The sequence below is a fragment of the Mandrillus leucophaeus genome, unplaced genomic scaffold (genome assembly GCF_000951045.1).
Source record: "Mandrillus leucophaeus isolate KB7577 unplaced genomic scaffold, Mleu.le_1.0 Scaffold1295, whole genome shotgun sequence".
In the NCBI taxonomy this organism is placed as follows: domain Eukaryota; kingdom Metazoa; phylum Chordata; class Mammalia; order Primates; family Cercopithecidae; genus Mandrillus; species Mandrillus leucophaeus.
The window spans coordinates 155,638-173,563 of NW_012101249.1; the positions used below are offsets into that span (position 1 = coordinate 155,638).

At 34.9% G+C, this 17,926-nt stretch overlaps 1 protein-coding gene across 1 annotated transcript in view; it reads right to left on the minus strand.

The window, feature by feature from the left end:
- Positions 1-17,926, minus strand: part of MALRD1 (MAM and LDL receptor class A domain containing 1) — a 694,737-nt gene that overhangs the window by 115,573 nt on the left and 561,238 nt on the right. Inside the window, exons 35-36 of the mRNA XM_011972480.1 lie at positions 17,313-17,438; positions 9,327-9,393 (exon numbers count right to left, since the gene is read on the minus strand). Coding sequence (XP_011827870.1) covers positions 9,327-9,393; positions 17,313-17,438 — 193 coding nt within the window. The remainder of the gene's footprint in view (positions 1-9,326; positions 9,394-17,312; positions 17,439-17,926) is intronic.

Sequence of the window (17,926 nt, forward strand, 5' to 3'; positions counted from 1 at the left end):
CAACCCTAGAATCATAAGCCATCTAGTCAGATCTCCAAAGAGGTAGCATCCATAAGGGTTGAGCATAGATCGTGGCCAAAGAACTAGGTTTGAATCTGGACTCAAGCAACTGTTTTGTTTTTTGTCTCTGCGAGAAGTACTTAATTTCACCTCATCTCTCTCTCTCTCTCTCTCTCTCACTCTTTTTAAAATAGGATCTCATTCAGTCACACAAGCTAAAGTGCAATAATGCCATTATAGCTCACTAAAGCCTGGGCTCAAGCAATCCTTCCACTTCTGCCTCCAAAGTGCTAGGATTACAGGTGTGGGCCACTGTGCTCAGCCTCATCTAAATGTTCCCCATCTTTTTTTTTTTTTTCTTTTTTTGAGACAGTCTCACTCCGTCACCCAGGCTGGAGTATGAAGTGCAGTGGTGCGATCTCAGCTCACTGCAACCTCCACCTCCTGGGTTCAGGTGATTCTCCTGCCTTAATCTCCAAAGCAGCTAAAATTATAGGCATGTGCCATCAACCCCAACTAATTTTTGTATTTTTAGTAGAGATGGAATTTCACTATGTTGGCCAGGCTGGTCCCAAACTCCCGATCTCAAGTGATCCACCTGCCTTGGCCTCCCAAAGTGGTGGGATTATAGGTGTGAGTCACTGTGCCTGGCCAAAATGTCCCTCATCTTAACTGCTGAATTACACATACTATTACCTGTTCTACAGGTTTATGTCATGAGCATAGGCATGTCAAACACTTAGGTGGTGCTTGACATGTAATTATCAATAATAACACACTTTTTAGGTTATTTTAAAATTTGAGTCAAATGAAAGAAAGCTACAGAACAGTTTCAGTGATGATAACTATATTTTTTTCATTTTCCTTTAGCTTGGCCCAGAAAATAACTTTTCTATACCTGGCCCAAGGAAAGCTTCTTAACTGTTCTATGTTCCCCTTGCATTCCATGGTATGGGTATATCATATAATAGATTATTCATCTGTGGGCATTTAGGATGTTTCCAATATTTTGAAATTATAAAAGTGACAGAGGCCTTATGGACATGGATTTTCATAGTGTCAGAACTGTGCCGCCTACAGAATAAATTCTATAAATGGAATTGTTAGGTCCCAAAGTAAATGAATATGTAGTTTTGTTAGAGACTACCAAATTCACCTCCATGAGAATTACACCAATTTGCATTAGCAATTAGCAAAGTGTGTGTTTCTTCATATCTTTGCTATCAGAATATGTTGCTTACTCAAGAAGTGAGAAATGACATCTTAGCATTGTTGTAATTTGCTTTTTTAAATAAATGAATCTTTTTTCATATGTTTATGCATTGTAATGGTTAATTTTATGTTTTAACTGAGCTAAGGGATGCCCAGATAGCTGGTAAAATGTTATTTCTGAGTGTGTCTGTGAGGATGTTTCCAGAAGAGATTAGCATTTGAATCAGTAGACTGGGTAAAAATGATTCACCTTCACCAGTGAGGGGAGGTTTCATGCAACCTATTGAGAGCCCAAATAGAATAAAAAGATGAAGGGAGGGGGAACTGGTTCCTTCTTGAGATGGGACAACCATCTTGCTGCTCTTAGACATCAGAGGTCTTGGTTGTCAGCCTTGGGATTTGGGATGTACAACATCCATCCCCAGTTCTCAGGTCTACAGCCTTGGACTGGGAGTTAGAGCACTGGCTTCTCTGGTTCTTAGTCCTTCAAACTGGGACTGAATTACATCACTGTATTTCCTGGTTCTTCAGCTTGCAGATGGCATGTTGTGGGATTTCTCAGCCTCCATAACTACAGGAGCCAATTCTCATCATAAATCTTTGCTTATATATCTATGTATATCCTATTAGTTCTGGTTCTCTGGAGAACATTGATAAATACAAGCATCATTCTCTACATTTTAAAATTAATTTTTTATCTCTTCTCTGTGATATTTGGGCTTTCTCTGCATATTAAAATAGTTCTTTATGTATTAGGGATATTTGTCATTTTTCTGATAGATGCAACGTAAGTATTTTCTCTCAGATTGCCACTTATCTTTTGATATTGCTTATGGTGGTAATTTTTGTCATAAAAAAAGGTTTTAAAAATACATTTTTATATAATTAATTTTATCTGTCTTCAAATACAATTGCATTCGAGTCATTGAAATAAAGCTTTTTCCTACATTCATAATATAAAGAAATTTACTGTGTATTTCTTTAGTGTGTATGGTTTCACTCTGAACTCCGATTTAAGTGAAGATTATCTTTGTGTATATATAGTGTGAGGTATGGTTCTAATTTTATCTTTTTCCAAATACTTAACTAGTTGCCCCAATACTCCCTTTTAAAAAGTTCATCTTTGTCCAGAAATTTGAGATGCCATCTTTATCATTTACTAAGTTTTCATACGTACTTGGATTCATTTTTTAACTTTCTACTCTACTAGTCTGAAATGTTGAATTGTCTATTCAAATGCCTGCATAATGCTGTTTAATAATAAAAGCTTTATTCTATTGATACTGGTATTCTCATAGCTTCTCATGGCTACTCAGATTCTCATAGCTTGGGTTTTTGTTTTTTTCTGTGTTTTACTAGCTATTGTTCCACTTATTTTTTCCATATGAATGCAATATCTAATTGTTTACCCCTACAAAAAGCTTGTAGGTCTTTTTGTTGAGATTGCGTTAAACTTACAGAATTATCTAGGGAGAAGTGACACCTTTATGATGTTAAGTCAACTATCCAGGAAAGGAAATATTTTTCCACTTGTTTAAGTTCTTCTGGATTGTTTTTATTATATAGCTTTGCTTCTATTTTATTAAATGTATTTCTAATATTTTATCTTTTTGTTGTCAATGTGAATAGAGTTTTGTTTTTAATTTTTTCCTTTTAATAGTTTTGTCTATGTATGTAGACTATTAATCTAAGAATACTAATTTTATATCCTCCAAACCTGCTTACTAAATTGTTTTTATTGTTTGAATTAACTTTTATCAGTTCTCTAGGGTTTTCCAGGTATGCCATCATGATAACTTCTTTTCTAATTCTTAATAATTTTTTTCTTATTGGTGACTACCTCCAGTACAATATGAAATATCAGTTTAACTAGTGGTTATACTTGCTTTGTTTCTAATTTTAATGGAAGAGCTTTTTATGGTTTTGTCTTAAGGAAGGTGCCACATTTAGGAATAGGGAATACAGAGTTTACCATACTTAAAAAATATCCATCAATTTACATTTTCTGTAGTGCCTCTTTTTAAAATATAAAGAATGGATGTTAAATTTTTTCAAAGACTTTTTCACAACTCTGGAGACAATCACAAGAGTTTTCTTTGTTCCTTCGCTTTCAGAAGTCTAATGCCAGCCGAATCCCTTGTCCTCCTGTGTTATTTGGTTCTTTTCCTAGAGGCCATGAACATTTTTTTCTGTATCTTAAGGTTTAATATTTTTACCAGGATATGCATTAGAGTTTTTGGTTTTGTGTTAAAATTTTCAGGTACTTGCTGACTTTTTCAATATGTAAATTCAGGTCTCTTTTCATTTTTTGAAAAAAGTTTACTTGAATTATAGTTCAAATGTGAGTTCTGTTCTACTAGTTTATTTTCCTCTTTAGGGACTCCAATCATATGAGGGTTCTTTTTCTTCCATTTTAATTACTTTCTCTTTGACTCTCCTTACTTTATCTAATTTCCATTTCCTTATTTTTCCACTTTTGTTAAAAATTTCTTAATACATTTATATTTGAATATATCATCCTTTGAAAATGATAATTTAATCCTTACTTTTTCAATTTCATTTTTTCCTGGGTTCAAGCAATTAAGTTAATTCAGCCAATTTATTTCCTTGGGTTCAATTGATTCTTACTCTGTGTGTGTGTGTGTGTGTGTGTGTGTGTGTGTGTGTTTTATCCATTTTTATACTTAGACTTTAAAATTTTAAATTACAGTGTTGCTTGTATTTGTTTTCAAATATCTCCAATTGTATGTTTTTTAAAATAATATTTAATTTAGCCTGGAATTGGACTTAAAGGTCTTAATGTATTTTATTTTTTACACGTTTCTTTGTTGTTTTTACGGTGGGGAGAGGAAGTGTTCTAACTGAATTTTATTTTTAACAAAGGCCTTGTATGAATGAAAATTTCATTTGTCTCTTCAATTTATGAAATTTGAGATAGTTTATAAGATTTCTAATTTAAGAGCACCCTCTTCTGTCATTGTAGTAAAATGGAATTTCTTTAATAGATGACAATTTTTTTTTTGGTAGTTGCTCTATCCTATAAATTGGAGAGTAATTTCTTTTTAGCATGATGAACACATCATATGCTTACTCAGTACTTCTTGCTGCATACATAGGAAATCCCCCACTAATTCTTTTCTGAATGATAGTTTGGGTTATGGTGAGGTCATTTTCTCATATTTCAATACATTTCAAGAATATATTTCAATGTATTGATGCTTTTCTTTGAAATTTCAGGACTTTACATTCATTCATCATTTATTTTGTGAGCCACCTACTAAAATAACTCTTGCAATGTCAGGTATACATTACGGACTGGCCATGAAAAGGTACTGAAGACATGACCTTTGCTTTCTTGGCCCATGGTCTTCAAAATTTTTGCCCATGAACTCTCCAAAGGAGTTTTTGAAAAATTTCACAGTCCCTTTAATTTTAAGTCAAAATTAATGTTTTTCAGGTTAATATTAATAAATTACAAAAGATATAATTTCCAGGTTACTGTAAATGAAACTGACATCACTCTCTTAAATGTAGACGTCGAAAATGTAATTACAATGGTGATTGAATATGCGTCATCTTTCAATACAAAATACCTAAAAGTTTTTAATAGTTAGACATTTTAATTGGGAGCTAAACATCAAATATACATGAACACAAAGAAGGGAACAACAGACACCGGGGCCTGCTTGAGAGTAGAGGGTGGGAGGAGGGTGAGGATAGAACTACTACCTATTGGGTACTATGCTTATTACCTGGGTGATGAAATAATCTGTACACCAAACCTCTGAGACATATAATTTGTTTATATAACAAACCTACACATGTACCCGTGACCCTACAATAAAAGTTAGTAAATAAGTTAAAAAAAAAAAATTTAAATGTACCTTTCTTCCTTAAACTAACCTTTTGATTTCTCTTCTCGACATATTTTTATCCTAATCTATTTTATACTTTAAGGTCTTTGATTATATTATTAATTTTTTTCTGTCACAAAATATGAACAATAATTTACTATTATTATTATTATTATTATTATTATTATTATTGAGACAGGAACCCACTCTGTCACTCAGGCTGGCATGATCACAACTCATTGCAGCCTCTACCTCCCAGGCTCAAGCAATACTCCTGCCTCAGTCTCCCAAAGTACTGAGACCATGAGGGTGAGCCACTGAGCCTGGCCTTTATTTGGATGAAATGCTTTTTATTAACCATGATGTTTTCACGTTGTCACATTTGTCAGATAGTAATTTAGTTTTGATATTTTGAACAAATTATCAGGTCAGAAATACAAATTCTTGCAAAAGATAAATTAGAATTAATAGCTAGAAAAACTTTCAATGAATGATGTCAATATATAATGTTACACTTTACAATGTTTCTTTCAGAAAAGCAACTGATCTGTTGTGCTATTGTTATTTATTCCTTTCGTTCCTTTTTTGTGTTAGATTTAAACATTTTTCACTCCCGTTTCATTAATTTATATAATGTGTACTTTGTAAGAAGTCAGCATATTTAACAATTTTTTGATGACCATACTTCTTGGAGGTATCCTTAAAAATGAAAACTAGCAAAAATTTGGGCAAAACAAATTCTGATCATCATAAAGAACAGAATTTTACTGGAAATGCATTTTTTAGATAGATGGGGCTGATTTTCAACAGGTAGTTTTGTAAAACTAATACTCGTAAAATATTGTGGAAAGGGAAGCAAGAGAGGAGAGGAGCCAGAAGGAGGAAAAAGCGACCGTCCCTGGTTGGGGTGGAATCGGCTTCCCAGAAAAAACGTCACCTATGTTGGATCTAAAGGATGAAAAGGCATCCTCTGGGCAAATAGGTTAAAAAAGAGAAAGTTCTAGACAGAAGGATCAGTTTATCCAAAGCTTAGAGAAATAGAAGAACATGGCCTGTCCAGAAAACTGGTCTTTTAGAACACATGACATTTGCGATGCCTAGGAGATATCCAAATAAAATCTGAATGAGATCTGGCATCACGTTGCTGGTTAAATGTGGAGTCTGGTCTGCTGGTAAGCTGTATGCAAAGTCTACAAATTTTATTCCCAGGTCCAAGGCTAGACAAGATTAGATAGTGAGCAAGTGTAGACAGACAGGACAGAAACTGCAAGCATCGTCTAACATCCCAATATTTAGACAACAGGAAAGAAAAGGAATGGGTGAAGGAGAGTGACAGGCATGATCAGTGATATCCCAGAAACCAGGTAATGAGAAACAGCAATCCACGCTAAACACTGCCAAGATGAAAAGGTGAAAAGCAAAGATTATCACTTTATTATAAATTCCAGGTTAAAGTGCCTTTTTAATATGAGGGGTTTCAAATTTACAAGAAGAAAGCAAACAACCCCATTAAATAGTGAGTAAAGGACATGAACAGACACTTTTTGAAAGAAGACACACACACAGCCAATAAGCATATGAAAAAAGCCCAACATTACTGATCATTACAAGAATAGAAGTCAAAACCATAGTGACATATCATCTCACACCAGTCAGAATGGCTATTATTAAAAAGTCAAAAAATATCAGATGCTAGCAAGGTTGTGGGGAAAAAGGAACACTTATATACTGCTAGTGAAAGTGTAAATTAGTTCAACCATTGTCAAAGCGGTGTGGTGATTCCTCAAAGAGCTAAAAACAGAACTACCACTGGTAGTTGGCAATCCCATTACTGGGCATATACCCAAAGGAATACAAGTTTTTCTATCATAAAGGCACCTCCACACATATGTTCATTGTAGCACTATTCACAATAGCAACAATGAAGAATCAATCTAACTGCCCATCGATGGTAGACTGGATAAAAGAAATGTGGTACGTATACACCATGGAATACTATGCAGCCTTAAAAAAAGAATTAGATCATGTCCTTTGCAGGAACATGGACGGAGCCAGAGGCCATTATCTTTAGCAAACTAACGCAGGAACAGAAAACCAAATACCACATGTTCTTACTTGTAAGTGTGAGCTAAATGATGAGAACACATGGATGCACAAAGGGGAACAACAGATACTGGGGCCTACTGAAGCATGGAGGGTGGGAGGAAAGAGAGGATCAGGCAAAATAAAAAATGAGTACTAGGCTTAGTACCTGGGTGACGGAATAATCTGTACAAAATCCCCCATGACAAGTTTAGTTAATAAATATTTGACTCAATAAATTTTTAATAAATAAAACTACACATGTAGGTTTGTTACATAAGTAAACTCGTCATGGAAGATTTTGAACCTAAAATAAACCCTGAACCTAAAATAAAGATTAAAATAATATACAAGGGATCTAAGAATTTAAAATTTTGTGTGTGTATGTGTGTTTGTGTAAAGAAAAGCAAATCTAAATGGATACAAACCTTACCACTACAGACTAGGATTTGACTGTCAGGAGTTCTACTTTTTGCCTGATACACTACTGCATGTTTTAAAAAGACTTATGACAATCCACATATATTACTTTTTTAGTTCATAATTTTAAAGAAAGAAAACTTTGAATGAAATGGCTAAGCTATTACAATACGGAAAAAGTTTCAAAAGTCATTTTTTCATACCTACATTCTAGACAGCACTAATTCCAACATTTGTTTGCACTGATGTTCATTATAGTTATTTCACTATTTGTAAAGTATGATTTGCTATCAAAAATAATACTTTAGGACATTTGATTGACTTTCTTAGCAGTAAATTCCTTTCTACATTTTTCTCCATTGACTTCCTTTCTTCTCTCGATTCTCTGTCTCATTTCCCTCACCTATGAGTTCTCCCATTTGAGAGAAGTTTAGGACTTCACCATCTGGATTTTAATTTTTAAAGTTTATTTAAGACCACCACAAGAATGTAAAGCTCTTTTCTTGCTCTTTCTGGGAGTCTTCTGGCCTAACTGTCAGGATTAAAGAGGACAAAAATCAAACCTCTTTACCGTAAGCAGTTGACATTAATTAACATTATTTACTCAGTTGATATTTAGTAAACATTATTTATAGTATAATTCACATTTCTTTCAGAAGATTTTAGAAACTAATATTATGCATCCTGTTTTCCATCAAGTAATAGTTTCTGATAAATTAATTTCCATAGAAACTGACATGGGGAAAAGTATAATTCTGTTGACATGCTGAGAAATAAATTATGTAAAACATTGAAAGAGAACACAGTTCCAAGAAACTCATTAGTAGTTACATTTCAACAATGTTAAACTAAAGCAGTGTCCAAATATAGTCCATCATAAAATTTTTGCTATTGTTTTAATTGGTAGATTTTTTTATTTTTTTAGGAATAAACTACTTTTTCTAAATTATGTGTGTTGATTCAGAAAGAAATAAGGACTCAAACAACTATTAATCATTGTTTTTCAGATACCTTTGTGTGTTTTGTAATGATTTGAGTAGCAACCTTCAATGAGTTTTCTAATAAGGAAAGTGATATATCCATTGGTCTGCTAGCTTATACAGGCATAAACACAAATATAATGAAATATGCGTCATTTCCTTTGGAGTTCATGAAACTGTTTTGCACAATTCCCCAAAGGGTGAGAGAAGAAATCAAGCCATCTTTGATATGCAATATAAATATCTCCCCAAAGAAATCACAAGGCCTATTTTTGTTTACTCTTGCTTTGAGTCTGCAAATGTATTTCTTATCTATACCTTAACTTTACTTTAAATACCCACTGCATACACAAGCAAACGATTTTATTTATAAATTAATTTCATCCTTTGTTGTTAAAGAGAAATATGAACTTTGAAATGAAGACAGAAAATATAGACACAAAGTTCACCTGAAATAGAAAGATATTCATATCAGAAAAAAATCTTTTAAAAACCTGATAGAAATATTAATGTAAGGAATAGTATTATTAAAATTATATATTCCACATATAAAATGATGAAAAACATACACGATCATAATAAATAACACATATTTCTCTGAAATGTACTCAGATATTCCTTTACCTTATTCAGACAGATAAATGTAAATAGTGCCATTATCCACTGTTTTTACCTTACTACCCACATACTGATTGATGCTCTATTATATCAGCCTATAGAAAAATAAGTAAGCCAACTTCAAAAAATCGTAAAAAAAAAATTAAACAATGCTTCTTACCGACACATAGGACCATTTTTCTCCACTACACAAGTCCCACCATTTCTGCAGTAATTTAATGGACATTCTAAAAAGAAGCATCACAAAGATGCCAGTTAATTATAAATAGTATTAGGAGAGAGGAGAAGATATCACCATTTGTCATGACATTAAATCTAATAATCTTTGAGAGTAAATTCCTTTCCAGTTGCAAAAAGCAAAAGAATTTCCATAGGTTACTTTCCTGTACTCCCTTCAAATTTGTCCAGTGGGCCCTGCTGCCCTGAATGTGTTCATGCCCTTCACATGCCTGAATGATCCACAAAAAGAGAAGACTTAAAAAAATTATTTACTTGTTTAATTTTTAAAATATTTTTAAGCAAAAAATCTGGTCACTATACACTATATATACACACATACATACATGTATGTATGTGTGTATATATAGTGTATAGTGACCAGATTTCTTTGTGTTGAGAACATTCAGTATCCTCCCTGGAACTATTTGAAACTGTATGATATATTATCGTTAACTATAGTCATCTCACAGTGCTTTAGAACACTAGAACTTCTCCCCTGGATTGGGTATCATCCACTTAATTAGAATGTGTCTGCATGACATATTTGTGATGACAATAAAGTGTTTTGTTTACTGAAACATTTCTGTAGTTCTACACAACAGTCCTCATGTCACGGCAGGCAAAAGCCTTTTTTGATACGTCACTCACTTATGAGCATGCAGATGTCCTACCTCTGCATCCGTGATCGATGTCAGTATAACTCAGGTTTGTCCCTGGGCTTCTTATTTCACTGCTTGTGTCACTCCCTAGTTATAGTTTAACAGGAACATTTATTTTCAAAGGTAGTTTACTTAATAGGTTAAAAAGAAGCTAAATATCTTCATAGAGTAACTACTGGGAGAGTGGTTAGCACATTCAGCTTCTGATGCTGTGTTCATATGAACTGCCTCCGTGTACCCTCACGAGACATCTAGACCCACCGGCCTGTCAATTTCCCTATTCAGTTAAGACCCAAGTTGTTCCTAGGCTTTTTGTTTTTACTTGACACATTGCAATTGTACATATTTATGGGGTATAATTCAACACCTCTCTTGCAGGATACCAGTCCTCCCTCGGTGGGTTACTTTAACTCCAACACTTGATTAAAATTTCCTGTCTTTAATTTTAATCAAATAAATATATTCTGAGCACCTATAAAATGTCTGGCACTGGGCTGGGCACTGGAAATACACTAATAAATAATATAGACATCTTAGTATAGTTGTTAAGACTGAGGGCACAGGACCCCAGTTGCTCATCTCAGCTCAATTTATTAGCTGAGTAGTATGGGGTAAGGTAGTTAACATCTCTGTGCCTCTATTTGCTTTCTGTAAACAAGGTTAACAAATAATAATTATCTCATAGGTTTGTGAGACTGTTAGAAGAACAACCAGTTCATAGTATGAGTTTAATAAATGTTGAGTTTAAAAAGATATACAACCATGGTCCCTGCTCCTACTGTCCTTCCAGATGCAAAAAAAATAAAATAAAATAAAATAAATTTTTAAAAAGTGAGTGTGGCATTAAAATGCAGAATGAAATTATTCTATTGGGATGGATGTTCTAAGGGTGATGGGAACACCAAGAAGAAGAAGAGCACATTTGGGGAGTAAGAAAAAGCTTTCGAGAGAGAATCAGTAGCCATTTATTTGGGCAGTAGAGGTAGTGTGTGCGTGTCAAGGTGAGCATAAAGACCCAGAGGCCACAGAAGAGGGTGTAGCATGATTGAGGAACTGAAGACAGCCCAGTCTAGTTGAACTGCTCATAATACAAAGATAGTGTAAAAAAAAGTCAGAGACACACAGTTTTTGGGTCACATCAGCCCAACCAAGATTTTAAGAAGGGAAGTGCCATGTTTCATGTGTTAGAATTCTGGCTGCAGTGCGTCAAGTCAAGAGAAAGACCAAGCCTAAAATTTGAGAGCCCCATTAAGAGTCTTTTCTGTAATAAACTAGCAAAAATATAATGGTTGCCTGAATTAAAGGATTAGGATGGGTTTGGGGGTAGAAAGTTGTTGGCCTTTTAAGAGATATTTAAATATTAGGATTGAAACATCTTGGTGACTATTTGGAAGAGTCAAGGATAATGTCCACCTTTCTGGCTGGGTCACTGGCTAGTTGGTGGTTTCATTCACTGAAGGGGATTTATGGGGAATTAAGATTTTTAAAGGAAAAGATAATGTTATGTTTTAAGTGTATTAGGCGCATCCAAGTGGAAGCGACCTGACCTGTGGGCATTGGAATTTGCAGGTCTCAACCTCAGATGAAATATTTAATACGAAGTAGAGATACAGATTTGAGGCTTTTCTTCAGATATTTTTCTCTGTCTTTTAGATAGCGTCACTGTTCGGAGTTTTTCCTCAAGTCATTTTGAAATCATTGTTTCTGGTACTATAGGGTCACATAGATAATGTTCCTTGTCTTTGATAAGCCCAATCTTAGCAGAGACAGAGAAAACACTTACTAGAACAGAGAAATGATGATAATCATGAAGGATAGTGAGAAAACAGAGAACTAGAAATTTTATGTAAGCAATACATATTGAAGTAAAACAAGGAAAGGGTGGCATGAGAGAGCAGACTGTTAAGCAGTGATAAGGTTTGGTTTTGTGTCCCCATCCAAATCTTATGCCAAACTGTGATCCCCAGTGTTGGATGTGGGGCCTAGTGGGAGGTGACTGGATCATGGGAGTGGTTTCTAATAGTTTAGCACCTGTCTCATGGTGGAGTTCTCATGAGATCTGGTTGTTTGAAAGTATTTAGCACTTCCCCCTTCTCTCCCCTTCTCCTGCCAGTCATGTGTATGTGCTTGCTTCGCCTTTGCCTTCCATCATGATTGTAAGTTTCCTGAAGCCAGCTTAGAAGCAGAATCCTGTCTAACCTGCAGAACCATAAGCCAATTAAACCTCTTTTTTTCTTTTTCTTTTTTTCAAATAAACTACCCATTCTCAGGTATGCCTTTATAGCAGTGTGAGAATGGGCTAATAAAGGTAGTCATTGCACACTAGAGAAGGAATAGCAGGCATTAAGAAACAGGAAAGCAAGGAAGGAGGGAAGTTGCAGTTTAGGACCAAAACTGAAATATATCTTGAGTCTGGCATCATTTTTGGTTTCAAAAAAAATCAGCAGTTTGTTTTCCCAGGAATGTATTTCCCATCTTGCCCTCCCTTAGTCCTCCTTATTTAACTAATTACATAAAACAGGGGAGTAACGTGCCGAAGATGAGAGTAAGGAGCTCCGTCCCTCAGGACTGGGTAGCATGCTCCACTGAACAGAACAGACATGAGATCTCCTTTACAAATAAGCAATTTGCTGATTTGACTGAACAATAACCACCAATATGACAAAGCATAAATTGGTATAAACTTTGTTAGATAAGCTGTTTTATGGTGATTTTTGATCTTAGGTATAATTTCAGTCTTCCTCAAATATGGATTTTGTTTTATTGAAAAATGAGAACAGTGTTGGAGACTGCAGAGTATCAGAAAACAAACAGCACAGCAGAGCTGCTCATTTTGGGGTGGGTCATTCATATTTAAATTGATTGCAGAAAATGAAACATAAGCTTGCTTTACATCAGAATAATTCTGTGTGAATCTAAACATGCATTTTTGTGCTGTATAGTGGAGCATGGTCCAAAGAACACAGATGTCCACTGGAAACAGAGGTGAGTCCTGTTGTTTTGCAGGGCAGAAAACTCACAGGTTGTCTCTGTGATAAGATTTTATAACTTTCTGCTTTAGACCCAGGTTCTTTAGCCATAATACAGAAAGACACAGCACCAAGTATTTTCAGCTTTGATTTACTCAAAACAATTTTAAGCAGAGAGCAAATGAAATGGGGAAGGAGATGGATATGGCTAATTAGCCATGAAGAGGCTGAGTATTTCCAGGAGATAAGTAGATATAATTCCCAATATGGGAACTGGGAATCTATGGGGCAATATTACCATTAGCAGAGGTTTCCAATCTTTAGCCACAGCACTGTCTCTCTGGCTTGTAGCCCTTCGTGTTGGTTATTATGAATATGTGTCTGGAGGCCAATACAACTGACAACTGGTTACACAGAAATATCATTCTGGGTATTTCACATTGAATCCCAAAGAGGAACACATATATAAAAACAATAGTAACTTTTAAGCTTAAATAGAAATAATTTGCAAGTAAGCCTCCATTTTTCCCCCTTAATGTACATAGAGACTAGGGAAGTGACAGGTGGTATATACTAGTTTTCTGGGAAGATTGATACCACGTGAATCCTGGTGCTCCCTGATGATACCTGGCTCAGTCATGTAAGAGTTATGCGACTTTGAGCTAGGTACTCTAAGTATACGATTCTTCATGTAGAGGCCAGGCGCGGTGGCTCACGCCTGTAATCCCAGCACTTTGGGAGGCCGAGGCGGGCAGATCACGAGGTCAGGAGATTGAGACCATCCTGACTAACATGGTGAAACCCCGTCTCTACTAAAAATACAAAACATTAGCCAGGTGTGGTGGTGGGCGCCTGGTGTAGTCCCAGCTACTCGGGAGGCTGAGGCAGGAGAATGGCGTGAACCCAGGAGGCAGAGCTTGCAGTGAGCCGAGATCGCGCCGCTGCACTCCAGCCTGGGTGACAGAGTCAGACCGTCTCAAAAAAAAAAAAAAAAAAAAAAGATTCTTCATGTAGAAATATGTATGATAGCACTTCCTTATAGGACTGCTAGGAAGGTTAAATTAAATTTGTTAGCATTTTTATACTAGTGAATGGTGTGTATAAGGTATTAAATAATTGTTTTCAATCATCTTTCCATATTGAGGGAGTATTTGCATTGCCTATGAAACCTAGTTTCCTTGACACTGCTCTCTCCATCTTCTTCTTCTTCTCTTCCTTTTCTTCCTTTGTGGTTATAATCACCATCACCACTACCATTTATATAAGGCCTACTATGTGTCAGGGACTGGTCTAAGAGTTTTACATGTGTTATCTCACTTAGTCCTCATAACATTGTGTCTTATATACCATAATTATCCTCATTTTGCAGAGGAAAGTGAGGCCTCAAGTGGTTCATATAACTTACTTGAGTTAATAGCAAAGAAGCATCTGAACTAGAACTAAACCCTGTCTTCTGACTCCAAAGCCTGTTAGAGCAAAAATGTCAAATGACTAGCTATTTAGCTCAGAATTTCTACAATTGCTTGCAGTTTTTGATGCTGTGGGTATACGAACCCCTTTGAATCACGTGGCATTTATGTACTGTCCCAGATAAGTATGCATATACACAATTATTTGCACATAGTTTGAAGAGATATATACACCTTAGGAGTCCACCTGAAGATTTTGTGCAACAAACCAAGTCCCAGAGGGAAGAGACTATTCTCTTTATCTTGAAATCCTGGCACAGGAACTACAGGAAAATCTATCAAGCCTCAAAAGTTGATATCATAGAAGCAGAGAATAGAATAGTGCTTACCAGTGACTGGAGAGGGGAGGAAAAGGACAGGCAGAGGTTAGCCAATGGGTACAAAGTTACTATTAGATAGAAGGAACAAGTTTTGGTGTTCTTTTGCACAGTAGGGTAATGGTGAATATTAGGATATTGTATATTACAAAATGGCTAGGAGAGAGGCTCTTCAACGTTCTTACCACAAAGAAATAATTAATGCATGAGGTGATGGATAAGCTAACCACCCTGATTTGACCATTATACAAAACATATGCACTGAAACGTCAAATTGTACCCCATAAATATGTACAATTATGATGTGTCAATTAAAAAATAAAAACAATAATAACAAACAAACTTGAAGTACCTCCACAGTACTTGCCTGAGAAGTGTTTGCATTTGTTTTGTTTGGTTTTTAAATACTTCTGAAACTTTATTAAGCTGTATCATCATCATCGTCATCATCATCATCATCATCACCACCACTATTGTCAGTGTTTTTATGTATAGTATTATATTTATAATGTCCCATCCTACAATTTTACATTTTTAGTGTCCTTTCCTAATTCTCCTTCAAATGAATGAATATCATAATTATAGTTTCTCCTTAGCATAAGCTTTATTAACCTCTACTACCACAAATGACTAGAAAAACACTTTCAGTTTATATTGAGCCAGACAAATTCTGGCCAATAATTTCTGGTTGCAAAGCAACCAAAACTGGAAAATAATATACTTTCATAATGTAAGTTAGGCATGAACAGGATTCATTGAAATATGTGTAGCCTGCAACATTTATACAGTGCCCGACCTTAATATTCTTGTTTATGACTTAAACCTCAAGGTGGGTGAGGCCAGATTCTGATCATGGTGAGACCACTATGGGAATTATTGGATACTGTAAAGATTGAGTTCACAAAAGCCTATTAAATGCTGACCTTAAAAGAATATAATGTTGGAAAGAAAGAGTAATGTGTAATGTACATTGACAAATCTTTAGTGTGGATCAGGCTTAAAGATATCTTTAAAACAGAAGCTTGGCTTTATTATACTTGATTGACAGGCCAAAAAGCATACAACATGTAAATAGATAAAACATAATATAATAGGGATTTTATTTCTGAAAACTGTATTTCACTAGTTCTTTATTTTACTCTAACCCAATAGCTGTGTCAACATGACCTACACTTTGGAAGTGAACTGTAAACATGACTGGTGACTGATGAAGAGACGGACAACAAAAATGTGTTCTATAGTACTACCTGCAGAGTGTCTGTTGCTGGGTATGAATGACAAGTATTCTGTTTTTCTGATCCCACTTTTAAAAGTAGACTATATCAAAGAAGCTAACAAATTATAACATATTATATTTGTGCTCATATAGGACCATGCTGAAGATAATCTCATCTTTATGTAAATAAGTTTGGGTCTGGCATAAATACTGTCTCTCACTAGTGTCAAAGAATGGAGCTATTCAGTAATGGCTTTCTTACTTTCTGTAAAGAAAATAATACTGGTATCTTATCTGAAGTACATGCATTCTGAGTGCAGAAAAAGTGACAAAGAGTATCCATCTTTTCACATTTTATGGGGCCAGATTGGGCCACTTTTTCATTTGCTTTTGCACTCATAAACTGCAGTGCTGTGTGAGTACTCACTTCCAGCATTATTAAAAAAAAGACGTTTTCACAATGTGATTTGATTACAATTATCATGCTTCTACCACAGATCTCATAATGTTCTCCTCTCTTGAAAGATACAGAGTATTTTCTTAACAGTTTTGATATAAAATATTTCCAACTTATTTAGGAAATCTCACTGAATATATCTCTATCATTAATTTATATTATCCTTTAGTTAGGACAAAACCATATTGCCTTTAATGGTCTGTTATTTTATATGTCACCTAAGTGAAATAAAAAAATCATTTACTCAGGAGAGATGTTAACAAGGGGCTACAATAAATCAGAAAATTTTAAAGCAGCTTTGATAAAAGTATAATGACAGATATATACTGTCAGTTCTTATGCTATATAAATGTTCCAAGATCAGAAGAAAGAAAAATGTTTAGAAGTCAAACTAAGGTTTAATAAATTTAGTTTTAAATATGTAACTAGATTATGCAAATAGAAAACTCTTATAAAGAAGTGGACAAAAGAAGACCACAATTTAAAAATAAAATAATAGCACTGGATTGTATAGGGTTTCTGTATTATAGAAACCAAGCAATTTTCAGAGGAGAGATTAGTAAATGCTAATAATCTTAAATTACATTGTGTTAAGATTACATATTTGATTTTTCTTTTCTTATCAAACATTGTATAGATCTAGCATGAGCTCATTAAATGTTTATAATTTTTAGAAATGTAGCAATTAATGTCAACATTCTTTCTGCCCCCAAACCAAGAATAGAAATCCAATTATTCCACGCTTGCCATTATTTAGAACCTCAAGTTTTAATATTTTCATTGTGTGCAGGTTAAGTTGCTGGTTCATATCACAAGAATATTTTAATGGAAATGGGGTACCTGAGCAGCTGGACTCATCAAGCTGGAAATCCATGCAGTCGGCAAAACCATCACAGCGCTGGTGGGCTGAGATACAGCTATTAGAGGAGGCACATACCAGAGCTCCATTAGAACAGCTCTTGTTGGCTGCAAACAAAAAGAATAATGATCAGGGATGCAAGCATTTTTTTTTTTTTTGTCCCAGTGAATTATCACAACAAAATAATATGTAACAGTTTATTATATTACTCTTTTTTTAAATTATACTTTAAGTTCTAGGGTACATGTACACAACATACAGGTTTATTACATATGTATACATGTGCCATGTTGGTGTGCTGCACCCATTAACTTGTCATTTACATTAGGTATATCTTCTAATGGTATCCTTCCCCCTCCCCCCACCCCACAACAGGCCCCAGTGTGTGATGCTCCCCTTCTTGTGTCCAAGTGTTCTCATTGTTCAATTCCCACCTATGAGTGAGAGCATGCAGTGTTCGGTTTTTTGTCCTTGTAATAGTTTGCTGAGAATGATGGTTTCCAGCTGCATCCATGTCCCTACAAAGGACACGAACTCATCCTTTTTTATGGCTGCATAGTATTCCATGGTACATATGTGCCACATTTTCTTAATC